The sequence below is a fragment of the Phlebotomus argentipes genome, unplaced genomic scaffold (assembly GCF_947086385.1).
Source record: "Phlebotomus argentipes unplaced genomic scaffold, Phlebotomus argentipes genome assembly contig_15, whole genome shotgun sequence".
NCBI classification, from domain to species: domain Eukaryota; kingdom Metazoa; phylum Arthropoda; class Insecta; order Diptera; family Psychodidae; genus Phlebotomus; species Phlebotomus argentipes.
Window position 1 is genome coordinate 9,046,867 of NW_026776181.1, and position 15,824 is coordinate 9,062,690.

Below are 15,824 nucleotides of genomic sequence, written 5' to 3' on the forward strand. Positions count from 1 at the left end.
TCTTTGAAATTGTGAGGTGATGCGTTCGTATCTGAATTGAATTAAGCATTTATTCAAGCCCTCTTAGTGTGGCAACGCGGGAATCGCGGTTCTTGTAGAACGCTCCGCTCTCACGGCTCTTTATCTGACGTCTCGCTCGCTCGGCCGCACGCACACTCTCACAGCCCGTCGCCGCCGTGTTGCCCGATGGCAAAGTGGGATAATCCAAGCATACTTCCAAGAAAAAGAGGCATCAAAGTTCAAAATGGCGTTCGGAGGAGCATAAATGTAGGAATCCGTGATTAATTTGAGGCGGAAAAAGGTGTACATACAGGGGGAAAATCGGTGAAAAAAGGTGACTAAAGTGTACATAGGTGTGTGGCCGAGAGACTGCCGTGTGCATTGCGTGTGCACGTGAAGGGTGTTGTGGGAAAATGATGCGGGCAAGCGAGGGGAGAAAATCAATTGCTAGAGAAACTTTGATTGGAAATAATCATTGCTGCTAAAGGTGAGAATTCCATTGCCTGTGTCGCTCTGTGAGGTGGAGAGATAATGAAAAAACCGGCCAATTCTCACCACAACGCACCGCCGAGGCTCCGCGAGGTGATAAATTGTGCAGAAAATGTGCCAATGCTTCGCATAGTGGCCAAATATTTTGTGTAAATACACTTCGCTCGGGGAGAACAAAAAGAGACCCTCCGCAGAGGCTTCCCCATTTTGGACGAACCCACAGAGTTTCGCGATCTAATTGATGAGACAATCCCAAATGGTGGCAATGTCGTCAAATGGAGATACAAATCATCATTTGCCGGACCTTTTTGTACGTATATCAACCTCCCTGTCTACTTTCTCATTGTACAAATTCCGTGCTAAAAGCGACGTTTGCCGCCATTCCTCCTCTTTTGCTTCTCTATTCCTGTTTCTCTCTTCTCTGGCTGGCTCGCTCTCTTTCTCGCCTCCTTGCCTCTTTCTCTCTCTAAATAATGGAAATTTGATAACGCCCCCGAATTGGATGCAACGCTCAAACGATATTCGTTGTGTCGCGAGGCATTGTTGCTCGCTCAATTGAGAAGGTCTGGAACAAAAGGGGGCGATGCATGCGTGAATCACTCTCTTCCATTCCTCCACAAGCACTCGCTCATCTCTCTCTGGACATTTCTCCCGCGCGCCAAGACAATGATCGGGCGTCGCGGGCGCAGCGCGATCGCCAAATTGCTGATGCTTCATCAAGCGAATTGGATGTCTCTCGATAAGACGCGAATTTCACAACATCAACACAGATAGAAATGGGCAAAAACACTGGCGAAATGTCGCAGAATTTGGCTTTGATTGGTAAATCGAATCGGAGCGCCGCCGGACGGAGAAAAGCTAAATTTATTGTCAATCTCGATCCTCTGATCAGATTCTCTAGACTTGAGAAATTTTGATGTTCAAATTGAAAAAAGCACCAAATTTATATCATGAGACTGTAAAACTAATAAAAACTCATCAAATCTTATTATATTTGTATAGCCAAAATAATGCTGATGCTAATTGCTTTCCTCTTTTGATTGTGCTTCAATGTTTATTTCACGCACAAATGTTGGCCTATGCAAAATCCCCTGAGAGAGAGGAAATCACAAGTGCCTAAAACAGCCATAATCAGAGCTAATATTCCCGATGCTTTGATGTGATAATTTCTGAGTTGGTTTTTTTTTCGTTCCTCCACACGTGAGTCCTGCTCCACTTACCGACGTGTTCATTATTTTAATCGTATGCACTGCACAGGAATATCTTATCATTTGTATTGATTTTTTGTTTCTCTCCCCTCATGAGTTGTGTGCGAGTGTGTGTGTGTGTGTGGGAGTGTGTGTGCCGAAAGAGGCAAAATGCCAGTCGTACAATGATTTTGATTACAGTGAAATTTCATATCAGCAGCTGCGATGGACTTCCGGGCTCCGGATGGATCACTACTGAAAATATCTAGTGGATTTCCTGAACCTGACATAGGAAAAGCATTAGGAGTTGAAATGTATAAGGTAATGAGGCGGAGCCCGATGATATCTTCTATGTTGCACTCATAATGCTAATTTTGTGCTCTATTTCTCTCCCTTCTGTGCCGATGTCGCGATTGGATGCGAAATGGTGTGGAAATGCAGGTAAATATCGAGGATCTCAGTCAATTTTTGTCATATCATGAGGTGTTCGGGAAGCTACCCAACGAGGCTGCGCCCACGGCTTCGGGCATCAACATCGCCACGACGGCGGGAACCCTCAACATTGTCAGCAGTAGCAACAATGCAATGCAGCCGCCGCCGCATCCGCCAGTGCCCAACCTCCCTGGCGAGCCGCCGTCCGTCAGCTCGGCCCCGCCGGCCATCGTGACGTCCGTGCCGCCGGTGGACACGAAGATGGAGCCGCCTAGCGTGCTGAACTCCGATCCGTCGCTACCCAACTCGGGCGAGAGTCCAGTGATCGTGCCGCTGTCGCATTCGTGCGACATTTGCGGCAAGATGTTCCCCTTCCGTTACCAGTTGATTGTGCACAGGCGCTACCACAACGAGCGCAAGCCATTCACGTGCCAGGTGTGCGGCCAGGGCTTCTCCAACACGGCGGACCTCTCGCGCCACGGAAAGTCCCACATTGGCGGCCCCATGTTCATGTGCACAGTGTGCTTTCACGTGTTCGCGAACGACAGCAGTCTGGAGCGTCACATGAAGCGTCACTCCACGGACAAGCCATTCGCGTGCACAATCTGCCAGAAGACGTTCGCGCGCAAGGAGCACCTGGACAATCACATCAGGAGTCACACGGGTGAGACGCCGTTCCGGTGTCAGTACTGTGCGAAGAACTTCACGCGGAAGGAGCACATGGTGAATCACGAGAGGAAGCATACAGGGGAGACGCCGCACCGATGTGATATATGCAAGAAGTCGTTCACGCGGAAGGAGCACTACGTGAATCACTACATGTGGCACACGGGCGAGACGCCGCATCAGTGCCAGGTGTGCGGGAAGAAGTACACGCGCAAGGAGCACCTGGCCAATCACATGCGATCGCACACGAACGAGACCCCCTTCAGGTGTGAGATCTGCGGCAAGAGCTTCACGCGGAAGGAGCACTTTACCAATCACATCATGTGGCACACTGGCGAGACGCCTCATCGCTGCGACTTCTGCTCGAAGACGTTCACGCGAAAGGAGCACCTACTGAATCACGTGCGCCAGCATACGGGCGAATCGCCGCACAGGTGTACGTACTGCATGAAGTCCTTCACGAGGAAGGAGCACCTCGTCAATCACATCAGACAACACACTGGCGAGACGCCCTTCAAGTGCACCTACTGTACGAAAGCCTTCACGAGAAAGGATCATCTGGGTGAGTATGTCAGCATTAATGCCTCTTTTGGATCTCTTTTAACAAAGATCTAACTCTGTCATTGGAAGAATTTCTCTCGAAAGACATAGTAGGCAGAGCTTCCAAGTGGGTGTGGCTTATAAGTGGGCGTGGCTTAGCGTAGATGCTGTATAAATAGATAATAAGTGGTTTCTTTGTTCTGTTTTTACAGTAAATCACGTGAGGCAACATACGGGTGAATCTCCGCACAAGTGCTCCTACTGCTCCAAGAGTTTCACGAGGAAAGAGCACTTGACGAATCATGTGCGCCAACATACCGGAGAATCGCCTCATCGCTGTACGTTTTGTATGAAGTCTTTCACGAGGAAAGAACATCTGACTAATCACATTCGGTGAGTGAGGCAAATAGGCAAATAGATGGGGAGGAAAATTTGGAATATGAAAATGTGTTGATATTGCAGAATACACACGGGAGACTCGCCGCATCGATGTGAATTCTGCCAGAAGACTTTTACGCGAAAGGAACATCTTACGAATCACTTGAGACAACATTCCAGCGAAAATCCCCATTGTTGCAATGTGTGCAATAAACCGTTCACCAGAAAGGAGCACTTGATTAATCATATAAGGTCTGTGTATATATTTATCTACATGTTTTCGGGTCGGAATTCTAACGAATTTTCTCATTCCTTCTGCCTTACAGTCGATCTCACACTGGTGAGAGACCCTTTGCATGCAATGAGTGCGGAAAATCGTTTCCACTGAAGGGAAATTTGCTCTTTCATCAGCGTAGTCACAACAAGGGAGCGGCAGCTGAACGCCCATTTCGCTGTGATTTATGCCCTAAGGATTTTATTTGCAAAGGTAATTAGCAACTAACAATTTCATCCCTCGCGCGCACACTGCCTGATAAAATGGCTAAATTGAGTGGATTCAGCAGCATTAATGAATAATTGATGTAATTGACTGTCAATTCCACGGTGTGACCCATTCTTTGAATTGATTTTGGCTAAAATGTTGAAATTTTTACTCGCTCTATTTCTCTCCTCGTTCGCATGAATGTTGGGGAAGATATTTTCAATTATGATTTGTTCCATCTCATTAAGCATTATTCCTGTCGGGTCTCTACAATCTATGGGAAGGTGATTAAGAAGTAATTTCTTGTCTCTGAGGACGATTCAGTGAATTTAATCCGATTCAATACAACGTCAATTTAATTGATAGGCAGGCAGTCTGGGAGAAAAGGAATTTGTGTGTGAAATTGAATTTCAGATTCAGTAATGGTGAATAGGTGATTTTCTTACCTTGTCAAGGACACGGCGGGGCGGGGCTTCCAAGAAATCAAGCCTTTTCTCACACTAATGCTTTGTTTTCTCATCGCAATCGTAGGTCATTTGGTGTCACATCGGAGATCTCATTCGGACGAGAAGCCATACGTCTGTATTCACTGCGGGAAGTCATTTGTTGAGAAGGGCAATATGCTGAGGCACATCAAGAAGAACCATCCGCAGGCCGCGCCGGTTGTTCTGGAGCCTCAAGTGATCAGTGAGTATTTCGGTGCTGTACAAAAACTTCATACTTTGCATGTGCGAATGCGTGTGCTAACTCTCGGCGTCCTCTTGCAGTATCGCATCAAAAGGCCACGCTGCTGTCGCCCCAGATAAACGCGGCGAGGCCCATCTGTAGCACAACGGAGACGGTGAGCGCACTTCCTGTGACTTCGACGATAACGTCTCACATCCTCCAGCATACGAACTCACAGACTGCACTGAGGTTGCTGCAGAGCAGCGAGCCACCGCCGCCTCCGCCACCCATTCCTGTTCATCCGCCGGAGAATTCGGTGGCGCTGCAAGTGAATGTTCACAATCACAATCCAGTGAATGCTCCTCCGCCGCCACATCCGCAGCTGAAGCCTTAGAATGAGCCCCCAGTGAGGAGGATAGTGAATAGACAAACAACACGTACTAATTTGCGGTACACCTAACGAGTTAGACAGCCTGTGTAGTGAAGAGATGCAGAGAGAGTCTCTCTTGGGTGGATTTTACAGTGGGAGTGATGAGTTTATCGTATTGAGTTTTTCATCTTTGGTTTGTTCAGGATAAAGAATGGAAGACAGGGGAAATGAAAATTTTAAGAGAATGCAAGCACAAGAGAGAGAGAAGGGTTGAAATTATGAAAATTTCCCACATAATTGCAATTTATTTTACTCCCAAAACTGATTTATGTGTAGGAGTTTTTAATTTAGGAAGCAGCTTTTTAACTATTATACTGAGTTTAGAGTTATTAATGACACACAACATTTAGTTTTTACAAAATGAAAGTGTATCTCCTCGATTCACTTTTGATGATAAAAAAGAAAACCAATTGCAATTGAATATATTTTCACGAACAGATTATGTTTTCTGCCCTGAAAGGAAGCGCCATTTTTGTAGTGTTTACAAAGTTAAGAGAGTGAAAAGAAAATTCATATTCTATTTTAGAGGATATTTTCTATTATATTCTTATTTTGAGAGAAGAAAAAAAATTATATTTATGGGCCATACAATTTATATTCTATATAGGTTTAGTGAAGGAGTGTGATTTGTAAGATCACCCAGTTTTTGGGATGAAGAGAGAGGAATCAAGCTTTATCCCAACTTGAGCCATGAATTCGAATTTCTCATAAGAGTTTTATGATAAGGATGCTAAGCATTGTTCGGAAGAGTGTGTAGGATGAGTAAAAAGAGTGTAACTGAATCGAGGAGAGTGACCAATTCCTGACGTATAGACAGCAAAAAGCTTATTTTATTATAGATGAAAATGAAAGTCAGGAGATGAGTCTCATGAGATTTATCTCATTACTTTATGTGTAATCCTTTTTACAATTAATTATCCAATCATTTATTTTTATTTCTTGATTGAATTTATTTGTAATGATATGCAAAAAGAGTCGAGTTTATTCTTATTAGGTAGAAACTTATATAATACATTAATTATCTCATAAGGAACTTGCATTATGATATTAGGAGTCTAAAAATTTAAATGAAAAAAATGCAGTGAGACAGTTTAAAAGGAAAATCACAGAGTATAAAAAAAGAGTAATATTTGATGACGAATAAGCTGAGGAAACTTAAATGAATTTCATTTCGATTTTACTTCATTTACACTTTTCACTTGAATTACTGGATTCATTTCTCATGTTACGCGCATTTTGTCGTATGCAACATACAATGTGTATGCCGATAATAAGAATGAGAACAGATGTAAATTATGTATATTGTCGAACAATATTTACATATATAACAATAAATGACTTTATGTTGTAGTAAACTCTAAAAGCGACTCGAAAAGCGTGGAAATCCGGCCAAGGCATCGATCATGGGATGACATGGGGAGACTAAAACACTTCTGCCAGCAACACTGTCGCTGCTTCAGCCATTGTTCAATGCATGACGCAGTCGACTACGCTTATACGCCTCTTTATTACTTGCCTCAAACGTCTAACAAATCATCCTTTGGAATCCATCCTTTTTTAAAGTAATCACAATAAAAAATCACTAAATCCGTGGGCTAAATTGACTAAAATTGAACGCTCTTCTAAAGTACTTGAATGATTGGAATAGAGGGAATGCTGGGAATTTACTGGAAAACATCATTCATGTTCTGAAATTGACGAATAGCAAAGTCCACGGGCAGATCGAATTTCAGGAGACTCAACGGCTCCATGCTGCGAAGGGCATCCCGAAAGCCTGTCTTGGCGGCGTAGCTCCAACTGGTGTAGTACGTGGAGCAGAGTTCTGGGCACTGATAGATGAGATGAAGCCACTTTGTGAGCTTTCCCGTACTACGAAAGACAAATTCATCAATAAACCCAAAACTTTCTGAATTTCCAAAGTAAAACAGTAACTCACTTGAGTCCGGCACAGACGAACGCCTTAAAGTGGGAGTTGAGATTACGCTTGTAGGGCGCATGGAGGGTCAGGATGCATCCTATGGTGCTGAGAAGGCTCTGCTTCACCGAGATCGCTGTGCCGCCCACAATCTCTAGGTTGAAACTCTGCGAGAGCCTCCGTGCCGGTGTCTCATTGTATTTATCGCCGTTCTTGATGTAGTAATACTCGAGAATCAGTTCCCACGCATGCATTTGCCTGCCTGCCTTGTCGTCCTCATCCCCAATCGCCGCTCCGTAATCTCCATAGTCCACTTTGGGCATCGCGAAGCAGCTGATGAAGGGCACCATCATGCTGGAGTTGTCCGGATTCCGCAATCCGTGCTGCATTAGTTTCTGGAGGGTCATTGCGAAGCGCTTCCGCACGATTGACATGAGATAAGTGCTGTCCTGAGATTGCTTCTGGGATCTCGCCTTCCGACGCCTCTGCTGTGTGACCACTTGAGCAGAATCCGGCTCGGAATCAGAGTCAGTCATGTACACACTGGAGAGATCATCGTGTGAATCCTCGTCCTTTTTCTTGGCGAAATTGCAGATTTCCTGGATGTCCACTTCGAGCTGTGCTCTCAGATCGCCCCAGTGGCTCCCGCTGGGCGTCTTCTTGAAGGAGTTCCTCTGGAATCTCGTCGCCGTGGAGGCACAGCCAATCTGAGAGGAGGTGAAGATTTCCAGCAGAGTGAGCACGCGCTTCACGATACTCTGCCCTTTGTCCACGAATTTACCGTCAGAGCCACGGCTGGAACCGTCCTGGCTCGACGTGCTTGTCATCCTAGAGCGCGAATTCTTCCTGGGCAGCGGCTTTCGTCGATGCTCCTCAGAAATGCAGTCACAATTTGTGTCCACCTCCCCAACGGTGTCTTCTGCATTCTGGATAAACTCGATGAATCTCTCGAGATCTGTGATCTGAGTCTTCAGTTGAGTCACGAGTTGATCCTTCATCTTCAGCGGGCTGACAAATTCCCCAAGCGCAGAGTCCACCTTTAAGAGGAAAGACGCGTTATCAAAACAATTTATCTCTTGTCCGCTCTCTTTCTGCAATAAAACCACCCACCTGATGACGCAAATCCTCTGGACTCAAGTGTGACAAAGCATTCTCATCCAGATTGAGATTGATTTTGCTCTTGAACTCGTCAATGATGACCTTCTGCTTTTCCACCAGCATCGATTGCGGCAGAACGGGCTCACCAGACTCGAAGGCGAACTTCTCCAAATCTTCCAGCTGGCTCTTCAGCTGCTGAATCAGCTCCTGCTGCCGATTCCGTTGCCACTCCACCGAGGACATGATGAGATTCCCACTACCACTCTCAATCTCCTGCACTTCCGGGATACCCCGGAACGCAAACTCCTCCAGGTTCTTCAGCATCATGTCACGCTCCTCTGGAGCAGCCTTAACAATCTGCTTCAGCCGGAACTGCACCTGTGCGAAGTGGGATGTGAGAGCCAGAAGTGAGGATGTCAGCATTTCCTGCTCTTCCTCCAAACTCCGGATCCGATTGAAGTCACAGAAGTGTTCCGGCCTGGAAATCAAGGAAACATACCGACATAAGGGATATTCACCCCTTTCTGCGATTTCCATGAAAACTCACTCCGCCAACTGTCGCTCGGAATCCGCCTGCTGGATGTCAGTTTCTGAGTCATTGGCCGCCCCAAGAGGATCCCATCGCTCAACATCTGGTTTCTCTGTCTCAGACTCCTCATCAGTAATCAACGTGTCCACTTGCTGGAACAGAATTTCTCCACTTTCATCAGCAAACTCCATGATTGCCACTCCCACGAAAACTCCAAATCTGCGATTCTACTACTTTTTTACTGCAAAAGTCTCTGATTGTGAGAAAAAATCGAGAGAAAAGTGTTTAGTAGAAATCAATGTTACAAGTGAATGGAAAAGAATTTTTTCGACAGCTTGAAAATGTGGATTTTGCGCGGTTGAAGCTTCCCTCATTTCAGCCCCCGCATGAGCATTATCATGGTTGGGTAGGGAAAGAGTCGGAATGAGAGCAACAATGCGTGGGAAAATGTGTAATAGAAAGCGGGTTGCGGTATTATCGTTTTTGTAAATATCATTACTGGACTCCTTGGGCAATTTCTTTTCAATTTACCCAATTTACTTGTTACCAGGAACCTGCAGTTTAAAACGAACCACGCTACGTATAAGATTCTTTGTATCCTTACGAGTTTGGCTGAGAACAAAAATAGAAAAGAGAAAACAGAGAGATGGTGAAAAATTTAGGAAAAATACGATGAAATTGAAAAAGAGAATACAAAGGAACTTAGTTTTACAAAATAAGAAAAATTCTTGCATTTTGATGAATCTTGGCTTGTTGAACACCTTTTGGGCCCTGAGTAATACCTTGTATTATAAAATGCCAGATTCTCTTTACCATATCTTAAAATCTAACATCAATAGATCATTATTGCAATATATAATGCAAATCTGAGAAGAATTCTGCCAACGGTAACCGTAAACCATGCGAATAGAGCATTCCATTCCTCTGCTGGCATGCCAGTGTGATCAAAATAGCGCCAAAATGGAAAGAATGCTTGCCAGAGAGTAAGATTCTCTCTCTCTCTCACTCTGCGTTCTGTTCTCATTCAACAGGCCTCTCAGAGTAGAGGAACGAAAGAGAAACTTCACTATAAATGTGCTGAGAGTGAGCGAGGTTGGTTCTCGTGTTTGTGACACTTTGAACGATGATAATTCACTTGTGATTCCGCGACTTATTGTCATAACGTAAAGGTGTTTTGTGGACTCCGGAACAGGAAAAAAACCCGCCCTCTCTGGAATGATTTGTGGTGTGATATCAGAAAGTGTGCTCAGGAAAGCGTGAGACTATTGAGAAAGGAGGTCTATTTGGCTAAAAATACCCACCCACCACAGGCAAAAGTGTTTGGAGTTAGAAACTTACCTTGAGCCCCAGAAGAAGAGTGTCAAGAGAGTGAGTTTTCCTTCTCCGGACGATGGGTTTCATGCCAAAGATATCAAACCTGAAGGCGGCGATTGCCATCGCGCTGGTGTTTGTTGGCTGCTGCAGCAATGTTGTGTTCCTGGAGCTCTTGGTCAAGTACGTTCGCGTTGCACAACAAAAAGCGCAAGGCCAGGTGTCGATTGAGTAATACTTCTCTCTCTCCGCTGCGTTAGGTTTGACCCCGGTTCCGGGAATCTCATCACATTCGCCCAATTCGCCTTCATTGCCATCGAGGGCTTCATCTTCACACACCGCTTCGGGACGCAGCCGGCCAGGATTGGCTTCAAGGACTACACAATCCTCGTGGCGATGTTCTTCACGAGCAGCGTGTGCAACAACTACGCCTTCGATTTCAACATTCCCATGCCGCTGCACATGATCTTCCGCGCAGGTTCGCTGATCGCCAACATGATCATGGGAATTCTGATCCTGAACAAAAAGTATGACTTCTCCAAGTACTTCTCAGTCATCCTGATAACATTTGGCATCGTCATCTGCACCATCGTGTCAGGATCTGATGTGGTAAGTTTAAAATATTGACTCAATTTGTCCACATCGTTCGCACCTGTTAAAGAAATACTGTTTATTATGCATGACTTTCATTTTCGACGATATCAGCTGTCTCAAATAGCAAGATATGATGTGTTAGCGTGACCTTCCTTCATATTTTTGCAGAAAGAAAGCAAATCGGCCGCGAAAGAAGCGGAAGAGGAAGCGGATCCCGCCACAGTCTTCTTCTGGTGGACTCTGGGAATCACTCTGCTGACAGTGGCTCTGTTTATCTCAGCCCGAATGGGAATTTACCAAGAAGTCCTGTACAAACGCTACGGCAAACACCCTCGAGAGGCTCTTTACTACACCCACCTTCTGCCCTTGCCGGGCTTCCTGCTGCTCACTGGCAACATCTGGGAGCACTTCAAGATCTGTGTCTCCAGTCCGCCCGTGCCCGTGCCCGTCCTCGGGATCGGAGTGCCGATAGTGCTGCTCTATCTGCTGGGCAACGTCCTCACGCAGTACGTGTGCATCAGTTCCGTGTACGTCCTCACGACGGAATGCTCCTCTCTGACCGTGACTCTAGTGGTGACACTGCGGAAGTTCGTGTCGCTCCTCTTCTCGATCGTCTACTTCCAGAATCCCTTCACGATATACCACTGGATTGGCACTCTGTGTGTCTTCTACGGCACCATCGTGTTCACAGAAGTGATTCCTAGTGTTAAGAAGTCTCTTGCCGCCCGGAAGAGTGATGCGAAGAAAGTGGAGTAGATTAGAGACTAAACATGTGATTTTTGCAGATTTTTGCCTTTCTTCACTTTCTAAATTTGATAAAACTTTCGAGAACAGACAACATAGTAAAACGCTAACAGATAATGCTCAACCGAGACATTAGGATACTTTGCACATTTCATCACTCATGGATGGGGTCAGGGCGCCACCCTGCAGCACCGTGTTCACCGCAGCTCTCGCCAGATAGCCTGTGGTCTCTGAGTAGCTCAGGGAGTACAGCGGAGAGATGTCTTTGGAGATCTCCTTCTTGTTGTCCTTGCAGTACATGATGAAGGCGCCCTCCAGCAATTGATCCAGATCCAAAACCTGCTGAAACTGCAACTCAGGATTCCGACTGAGGATCTTCGCCACAATGCCCAGCAATTCCACAGTCAATTGCCGCCTCTCGGGCAGCTCAATGTGAATCAGAGTCTCTTCCACGAGCAGCGAGAAGGACAACTCGCTACGACTCATGCTCGTGAGTGTGGGACTGGCGGGCAAGTGATGTCCCTGCACGTGAAGACCTTCAGGAGTTCGCTGCAGCACATCCCAGACCCAGTTGTAGAATTGATCTGGCACCCGACAGAGACACCCCTCGAGCTGGCGCCGCTGCAGAGTGGATAAACTACAAAAAGAGGAATCATTAGAGCTTTAAAAACATCAAAATACAGGGAAATCTGCACGCTCACTTCTCATCCAGTGCCCACTGTCTCACGGTGAGAACGTGATGGAGCAATTGGCGCACTTCGTAGGGAGACAGATTCTCCAGATCAGTTCCCTGGGCTGAATTGGAAATGTGCAAGTACAGCCTCATCGCCTCGAGCACCCAACCGACGCGAATCTGCAGAGAAGAGAGCATTACGCCTCATCTAATCATCTCATTTGTCCACCCACCTTGAGGATTCCACGGAACATCTCAGGCGTTGTGGCAATCAGACGACCGCAGTAGAGCACAACTTCCTGCTGAAGCACCGCATGGATGACGTTCAGTGGCTGGACAGAGGAATACATGACATTCTGTATCTCAGCCGGAGTCATTGGCTTATCGAACACCGTCTCCTTCTGCCCAATGATGCCCACTGTGAGTTGCTTCCCGTTCACCAGCACTGTGGTGATGAAGGGCGAGATGGAGTCCACGATGTGATGCAACAGAGAACTACAGTACCTCACCACGCGCCAATATCTCAAGGATCCGGCGCGATAGTACAGGTCTGTAATGCACTGATACAGAGTCTTGTCGCCAATCTCGTAATCCATGCCCTGGCGCTTCATCAGGATCTCCAGCAGCTGCACCAGGCCGAAGAGTGATGATGTTCTCCTAATAGCCTCAATGACATCCTCGTTCGGCCGATGATTGTACTCCTTCATGGACATCTTCTCGTCCACGTACGTGAGCGCTTTCGGGATGTCCGTGAGACTCTGGTAGCCAATGTACTCGTGGGTCACTTGACTGAAGGCCTCGCAACTCTCTGGCAATTCGGATTGTGACATAAAGTCCAGGTGCTCAATGCAGGAACTCGAAATCAGATTCTGCAAGCGTCCAATTCGCACTTTCATCCCATCGCAGTAGCCCTTCTTCAGCATTGCCAGCAAGTCCAGCATCTCTTTGAATTGCGGATCTCGCATGTGTTCCTCGCGAATTAGCAGGCACACCGTTGGTCTCCCCGAAAGCCTCCAGTACTTCCCCACAAATTGCAACTCCGTCTTGATGTCATCTGCAAAATCACGGTGGAATTTAGGCCAATCCTCAGAAGTGCATTTGAAGGCGGGCAAAGTTACCGATAAGGAGAGCCATGTCGCGATACAGATAAAAGTCCGACACTTCAAAGATTAGTGGATAGCAGAGAACCGTCATTCCGCAAATTCTGTACACTTTGGAAGTTCCTAGAGATCCTATGGGTCTCGGCGGCCGCCCAGTGAGTCCTATTTTCTCGTTCACCCCCAGCTGTTGGTACACCTGAATTAACTTAGTCGATGACCATATCTGCACGGGCTCCACCTGTGCAACACCAAAAGAAAAATTTAACTTAGGGAAATGTTAGCAATCTTAAACCATGTCGTGAGATTACATTTGAAATAAAGTTTCTATTATCGCGTTAAGACAACACGGCATTTATCATTGATTTACCTCATGCGGCGTCTGCGTCTGAATCCCATAAGTGGCCATCATTGCCTGCAGTCTCATAGATTCGGCAATAAGTACAATTTGCACCACGAGATCCGTTGCAGTGCCCTAGAAAAGTCATCATCACATTTAGTTGCTTTGCACAGGAGTTTCTCCTATGATATTTGCAAATTGAATTTTGACCTAAAAGCCACAAAAGTATTAATGCATAAGTCGAATTTTTTTTTACATCAAATTGAGTTCATGATATCAAAATCATTATCGCGGGTTAATTACACTGTCAAGATAAGGGGAAAACTAATGAGAAAAGAACTCAACACCTAGTCAATCATGCTACCGCAATTTACTTACTATTCCCGGCTTTGCCTGAGATTGAAAAAAGAATTCAGTTAAGATGACAGTCGAGAGAGAACTTCCGCAATTGATTAAAATCCAAGAGGCAAGGTTGAGTCCTTACAAATGCAGGCAGAGCACTTACCTGGAAAGCCGAATACCTGCCGCCTTTGCGTGGTCTGTTGTAGCTGGGGAGGTATCGTCGGATCGGATCGAGTTCGTTGATGTGCAAAAGCCCAGCAGTCAGGAGTTGCGATATGATAAACATAGATTGGCCCCAGAGGAAAAGGGAGTTGGGATTGGCGCGCGTGTAGCCTCCCTCGCCATCAGGTTGGAAGTACATTGAGACCACGGGATCTGCGAAGAGGACATTGAGTGTTTCACTCATGTTTTTCAGGTCACTTTCTCACCTCCGTTCAAGTCCTTGTAGAGACAACTCCTCAGCTCGTTCTGGAACTCCTCTATCTGAGCGGCATTGTTCTTGAACACGCCATCAATGATCATGTAAATGTGGAAGATCGGCCACTCGCATTCGTATCCCTCGAAGTCCTTTATTTCGCCCCGATTGTAGAATCTCCTGGATTTGTCCTCGATCTTGCTCAAGTACCCATCGCGGCTGAACCTCTTGAAGCCTCTCATGCCTCTCAGGCGTGACACCACGTTCTTCTTCGTCATGTCCACAAGGCGCTCCTCGTGGGATGCAAACGCCGGGAAAGAGAGCGTAGGAATAAGTGAGGCGTCCACACCTTTGGAGCTGGACTCTCTTGGCAGCATCGTCTCGAAGATGCTGCGATTCCTATTGTGTGCATCGATGTCTACGTACACGACGCTCCACGAAGCGCCCTTCTCACCGAACAAATTACACCCATTGATGGCCTCAAGAGCTGACTTGGCGAATCCAATCGACGAGGCGTGAATCTCAGGAGTTCCATCGTTGTACTTCGAGCCACGTTCCCAGATTCCAAAGTCTGGCGTTCGATAGGCGCGCTCCACGTAGTACACCAGGTTCTGCACAAACGCCACTTCGTCCTGCGTGTAAACAATCTGCAGGCCAGACGTGATCATCTGCACGAGGAATATCAGATAGACTGACACCACATCGATTTGCAGGTGGTTGTAGTTGTCATCCGGAAGCACTTGCTCTCCTGTGTACAGGTGGAACTTGCAGTGCAGTGCATGCAGACTGCACTGGCGAGACTTGAAAAACTCCACTCGACGCGATTGCTTGATCCAGCACTCCAGAATCCCTCGCATGCACTTCACTGTGGACTGGCCGAGTTCATAGGACTTTCCTCGATCGTCATCGATCCTCTTGTAGGCCTGATAGAGACTCCAAATGGCAGCTGCACAGTACACACTGTCCCTGATACTGCCCACTTCCGTGTCAGTCGAAAGGACCGGAAAGAGGCCAGTAATTGGGCTCTGGAACTGCAACAGTTGTCTTTTGACTGGAGAAAAGTAAGATGATTAGCACTAATTCACAAGTCTCAGGCACTCTTACTTACCAATGCCATAGTATATGTCCAGCTGCTTCACGGTGTCCTCATAATTGGTGATTTTCAGGAACTGATCCAGATTGATGTCGTCAATACTACCCATCCGGATGGGATTTGGTTTTCTGCAAATAACACAGAATTAGCGAAAGTGATCACTAAATCAACACTGACACGCACTCGGTGGCATTCTGCTTCAGAGCGTCCCGCATTCCGCAGGCCAGGAAAACACCTTGAAAATGAGAAAAGCAGGAAAACCAACTTTCTTCCGATACGTATTTACCATGAAATGACCTCTGAAGCAGGTGGCGAATTGGGGCGAAGAGGTCTATTGCCGAATGGCGCGAAACCGAACAAAACATTACTTCGGCCTCTAAAATACATTTTTATGGCATTACTTG

At 46.4% G+C, this 15,824-nt stretch overlaps 4 protein-coding genes across 13 annotated transcripts; 2 read left to right on the forward strand and 2 right to left on the reverse strand.

Annotated features, from left to right (window-relative positions):
• Nucleotides 1–121: 121 nt before the first annotated feature.
• Nucleotides 122–5,994, forward strand: LOC132262230 (zinc finger protein 271-like). Of its 9 annotated transcripts, none has more exons than XM_059761420.1 (8): nt 122–799; nt 1,878–1,997; nt 2,118–3,336; nt 3,527–3,707; nt 3,777–3,944; nt 4,019–4,179; nt 4,705–4,872; nt 4,941–5,994. In XM_059761420.1, the coding sequence occupies exons 2-8, from the start codon at nt 1,902–1,904 to the stop codon at nt 5,231–5,233; spliced, it is 2,286 nt and encodes a 761-aa protein (XP_059617403.1). In that variant the 5' UTR covers nt 122–799; nt 1,878–1,901; the 3' UTR covers nt 5,234–5,994. The 9 variants fall into 9 exon arrangements, with proteins under 9 accessions (XP_059617403.1, XP_059617405.1, XP_059617402.1 ...); XM_059761422.1 differs by having other exon boundaries at nt 1,894–1,997; XM_059761419.1 differs by having other exon boundaries at nt 1,897–1,997.
• Nucleotides 5,995–6,715: 721 nt separating this feature from the next.
• Nucleotides 6,716–10,231, reverse strand: LOC132261854 (RUN domain-containing protein 1). The gene is made up of 5 exons (XM_059760868.1): nt 10,150–10,231; nt 8,830–9,064; nt 8,295–8,760; nt 7,206–8,221; nt 6,716–7,138 (listed from the first exon to the last, which is right to left on the reverse strand). Exons 2-5 carry the CDS (start codon nt 9,000–9,002, stop codon nt 6,934–6,936), a joined length of 1,860 nt encoding a protein of 619 aa, XP_059616851.1. The 5' UTR covers nt 9,003–9,064; nt 10,150–10,231; the 3' UTR covers nt 6,716–6,933.
• Nucleotides 9,890–11,472, forward strand: LOC132261855 (UDP-xylose and UDP-N-acetylglucosamine transporter-like). The gene is made up of 3 exons (XM_059760869.1): nt 9,890–10,305; nt 10,383–10,731; nt 10,885–11,472. Exons 1-3 carry the CDS (start codon nt 10,202–10,204, stop codon nt 11,470–11,472), a joined length of 1,041 nt encoding a protein of 346 aa, XP_059616852.1. The 5' UTR covers nt 9,890–10,201.
• A 17-nt stretch (nt 11,473–11,489) lies between these two features.
• Nucleotides 11,490–15,706, reverse strand: LOC132261853 (probable phosphorylase b kinase regulatory subunit beta). Of its 2 annotated transcripts, XM_059760865.1 has the most exons (10): nt 15,604–15,706; nt 15,436–15,548; nt 14,341–15,378; nt 14,076–14,287; nt 13,949–13,963; nt 13,601–13,705; nt 13,252–13,471; nt 12,367–13,187; nt 12,162–12,313; nt 11,490–12,097 (listed from the first exon to the last, which is right to left on the reverse strand). In XM_059760865.1, the coding sequence occupies exons 1-10, from the start codon at nt 15,633–15,635 to the stop codon at nt 11,593–11,595; spliced, it is 3,213 nt and encodes a 1,070-aa protein (XP_059616848.1). In that variant the 5' UTR covers nt 15,636–15,706; the 3' UTR covers nt 11,490–11,592. The 2 variants fall into 2 exon arrangements, with proteins under 2 accessions (XP_059616848.1, XP_059616849.1); XM_059760866.1 differs by lacking the exon at nt 13,949–13,963.
• Between the last annotated feature and the right edge of the window lie 118 nt (nt 15,707–15,824).

What these genes read in the sequence shown, in the direction of transcription:
- LOC132261855 (XM_059760869.1), top strand. Translation starts at nt 10,202, where the DNA reads ATGGGTTTCATGCCAAAGATATCAAACCTGAAGGCGGCGATTGCCATC. An exon ending in TTCCTGGAGCTCTTGGTCAA is followed by an intron (nt 10,306 to 10,382) that starts GTACGTTCGCGT and finishes CCGCTGCGTTAG; the next exon opens with GTTTGACCCCGGTTCCGGGA. An exon ending in TCGTGTCAGGATCTGATGTG is followed by an intron (nt 10,732 to 10,884) that starts GTAAGTTTAAAA and finishes ATATTTTTGCAG; the next exon opens with AAAGAAAGCAAATCGGCCGC.
- LOC132261853 (XM_059760865.1), bottom strand. Translation starts at nt 15,635, where the DNA reads ATGCGGGACGCTCTGAAGCAGAATGCCACCGA. An exon ending in GGACATATACTATGGCATTG is followed by an intron (nt 15,379 to 15,435) that starts GTAAGTAAGAGT and finishes ACTTTTCTCCAG; the next exon opens with TCAAAAGACAACTGTTGCAG. An exon ending in CAGTGGGCACTGGATGAGAA is followed by an intron (nt 12,098 to 12,161) that starts GTGAGCGTGCAG and finishes CTCTTTTTGTAG; the next exon opens with TTTATCCACTCTGCAGCGGC.
- LOC132262230 (XM_059761420.1), top strand. Translation starts at nt 1,902, where the DNA reads ATGGACTTCCGGGCTCCGGATGGATCACTACTGAAAATATCTAGTGGA. An exon ending in TAGGAGTTGAAATGTATAAG is followed by an intron (nt 1,998 to 2,117) that starts GTAATGAGGCGG and finishes GTGGAAATGCAG; the next exon opens with GTAAATATCGAGGATCTCAG. An exon ending in CACGAGAAAGGATCATCTGG is followed by an intron (nt 3,337 to 3,526) that starts GTGAGTATGTCA and finishes CTGTTTTTACAG; the next exon opens with TAAATCACGTGAGGCAACAT.
- LOC132261854 (XM_059760868.1), bottom strand. Translation starts at nt 9,002, where the DNA reads ATGGAGTTTGCTGATGAAAGTGGAGAAATTCTGTTCCAGCAAGTGGAC. An exon ending in TCCGAGCGACAGTTGGCGGA is followed by an intron (nt 8,761 to 8,829) that starts GTGAGTTTTCAT and finishes CTTGATTTCCAG; the next exon opens with GCCGGAACACTTCTGTGACT. An exon ending in TTCGTCTGTGCCGGACTCAA is followed by an intron (nt 7,139 to 7,205) that starts GTGAGTTACTGT and finishes TGTCTTTCGTAG; the next exon opens with TACGGGAAAGCTCACAAAGT.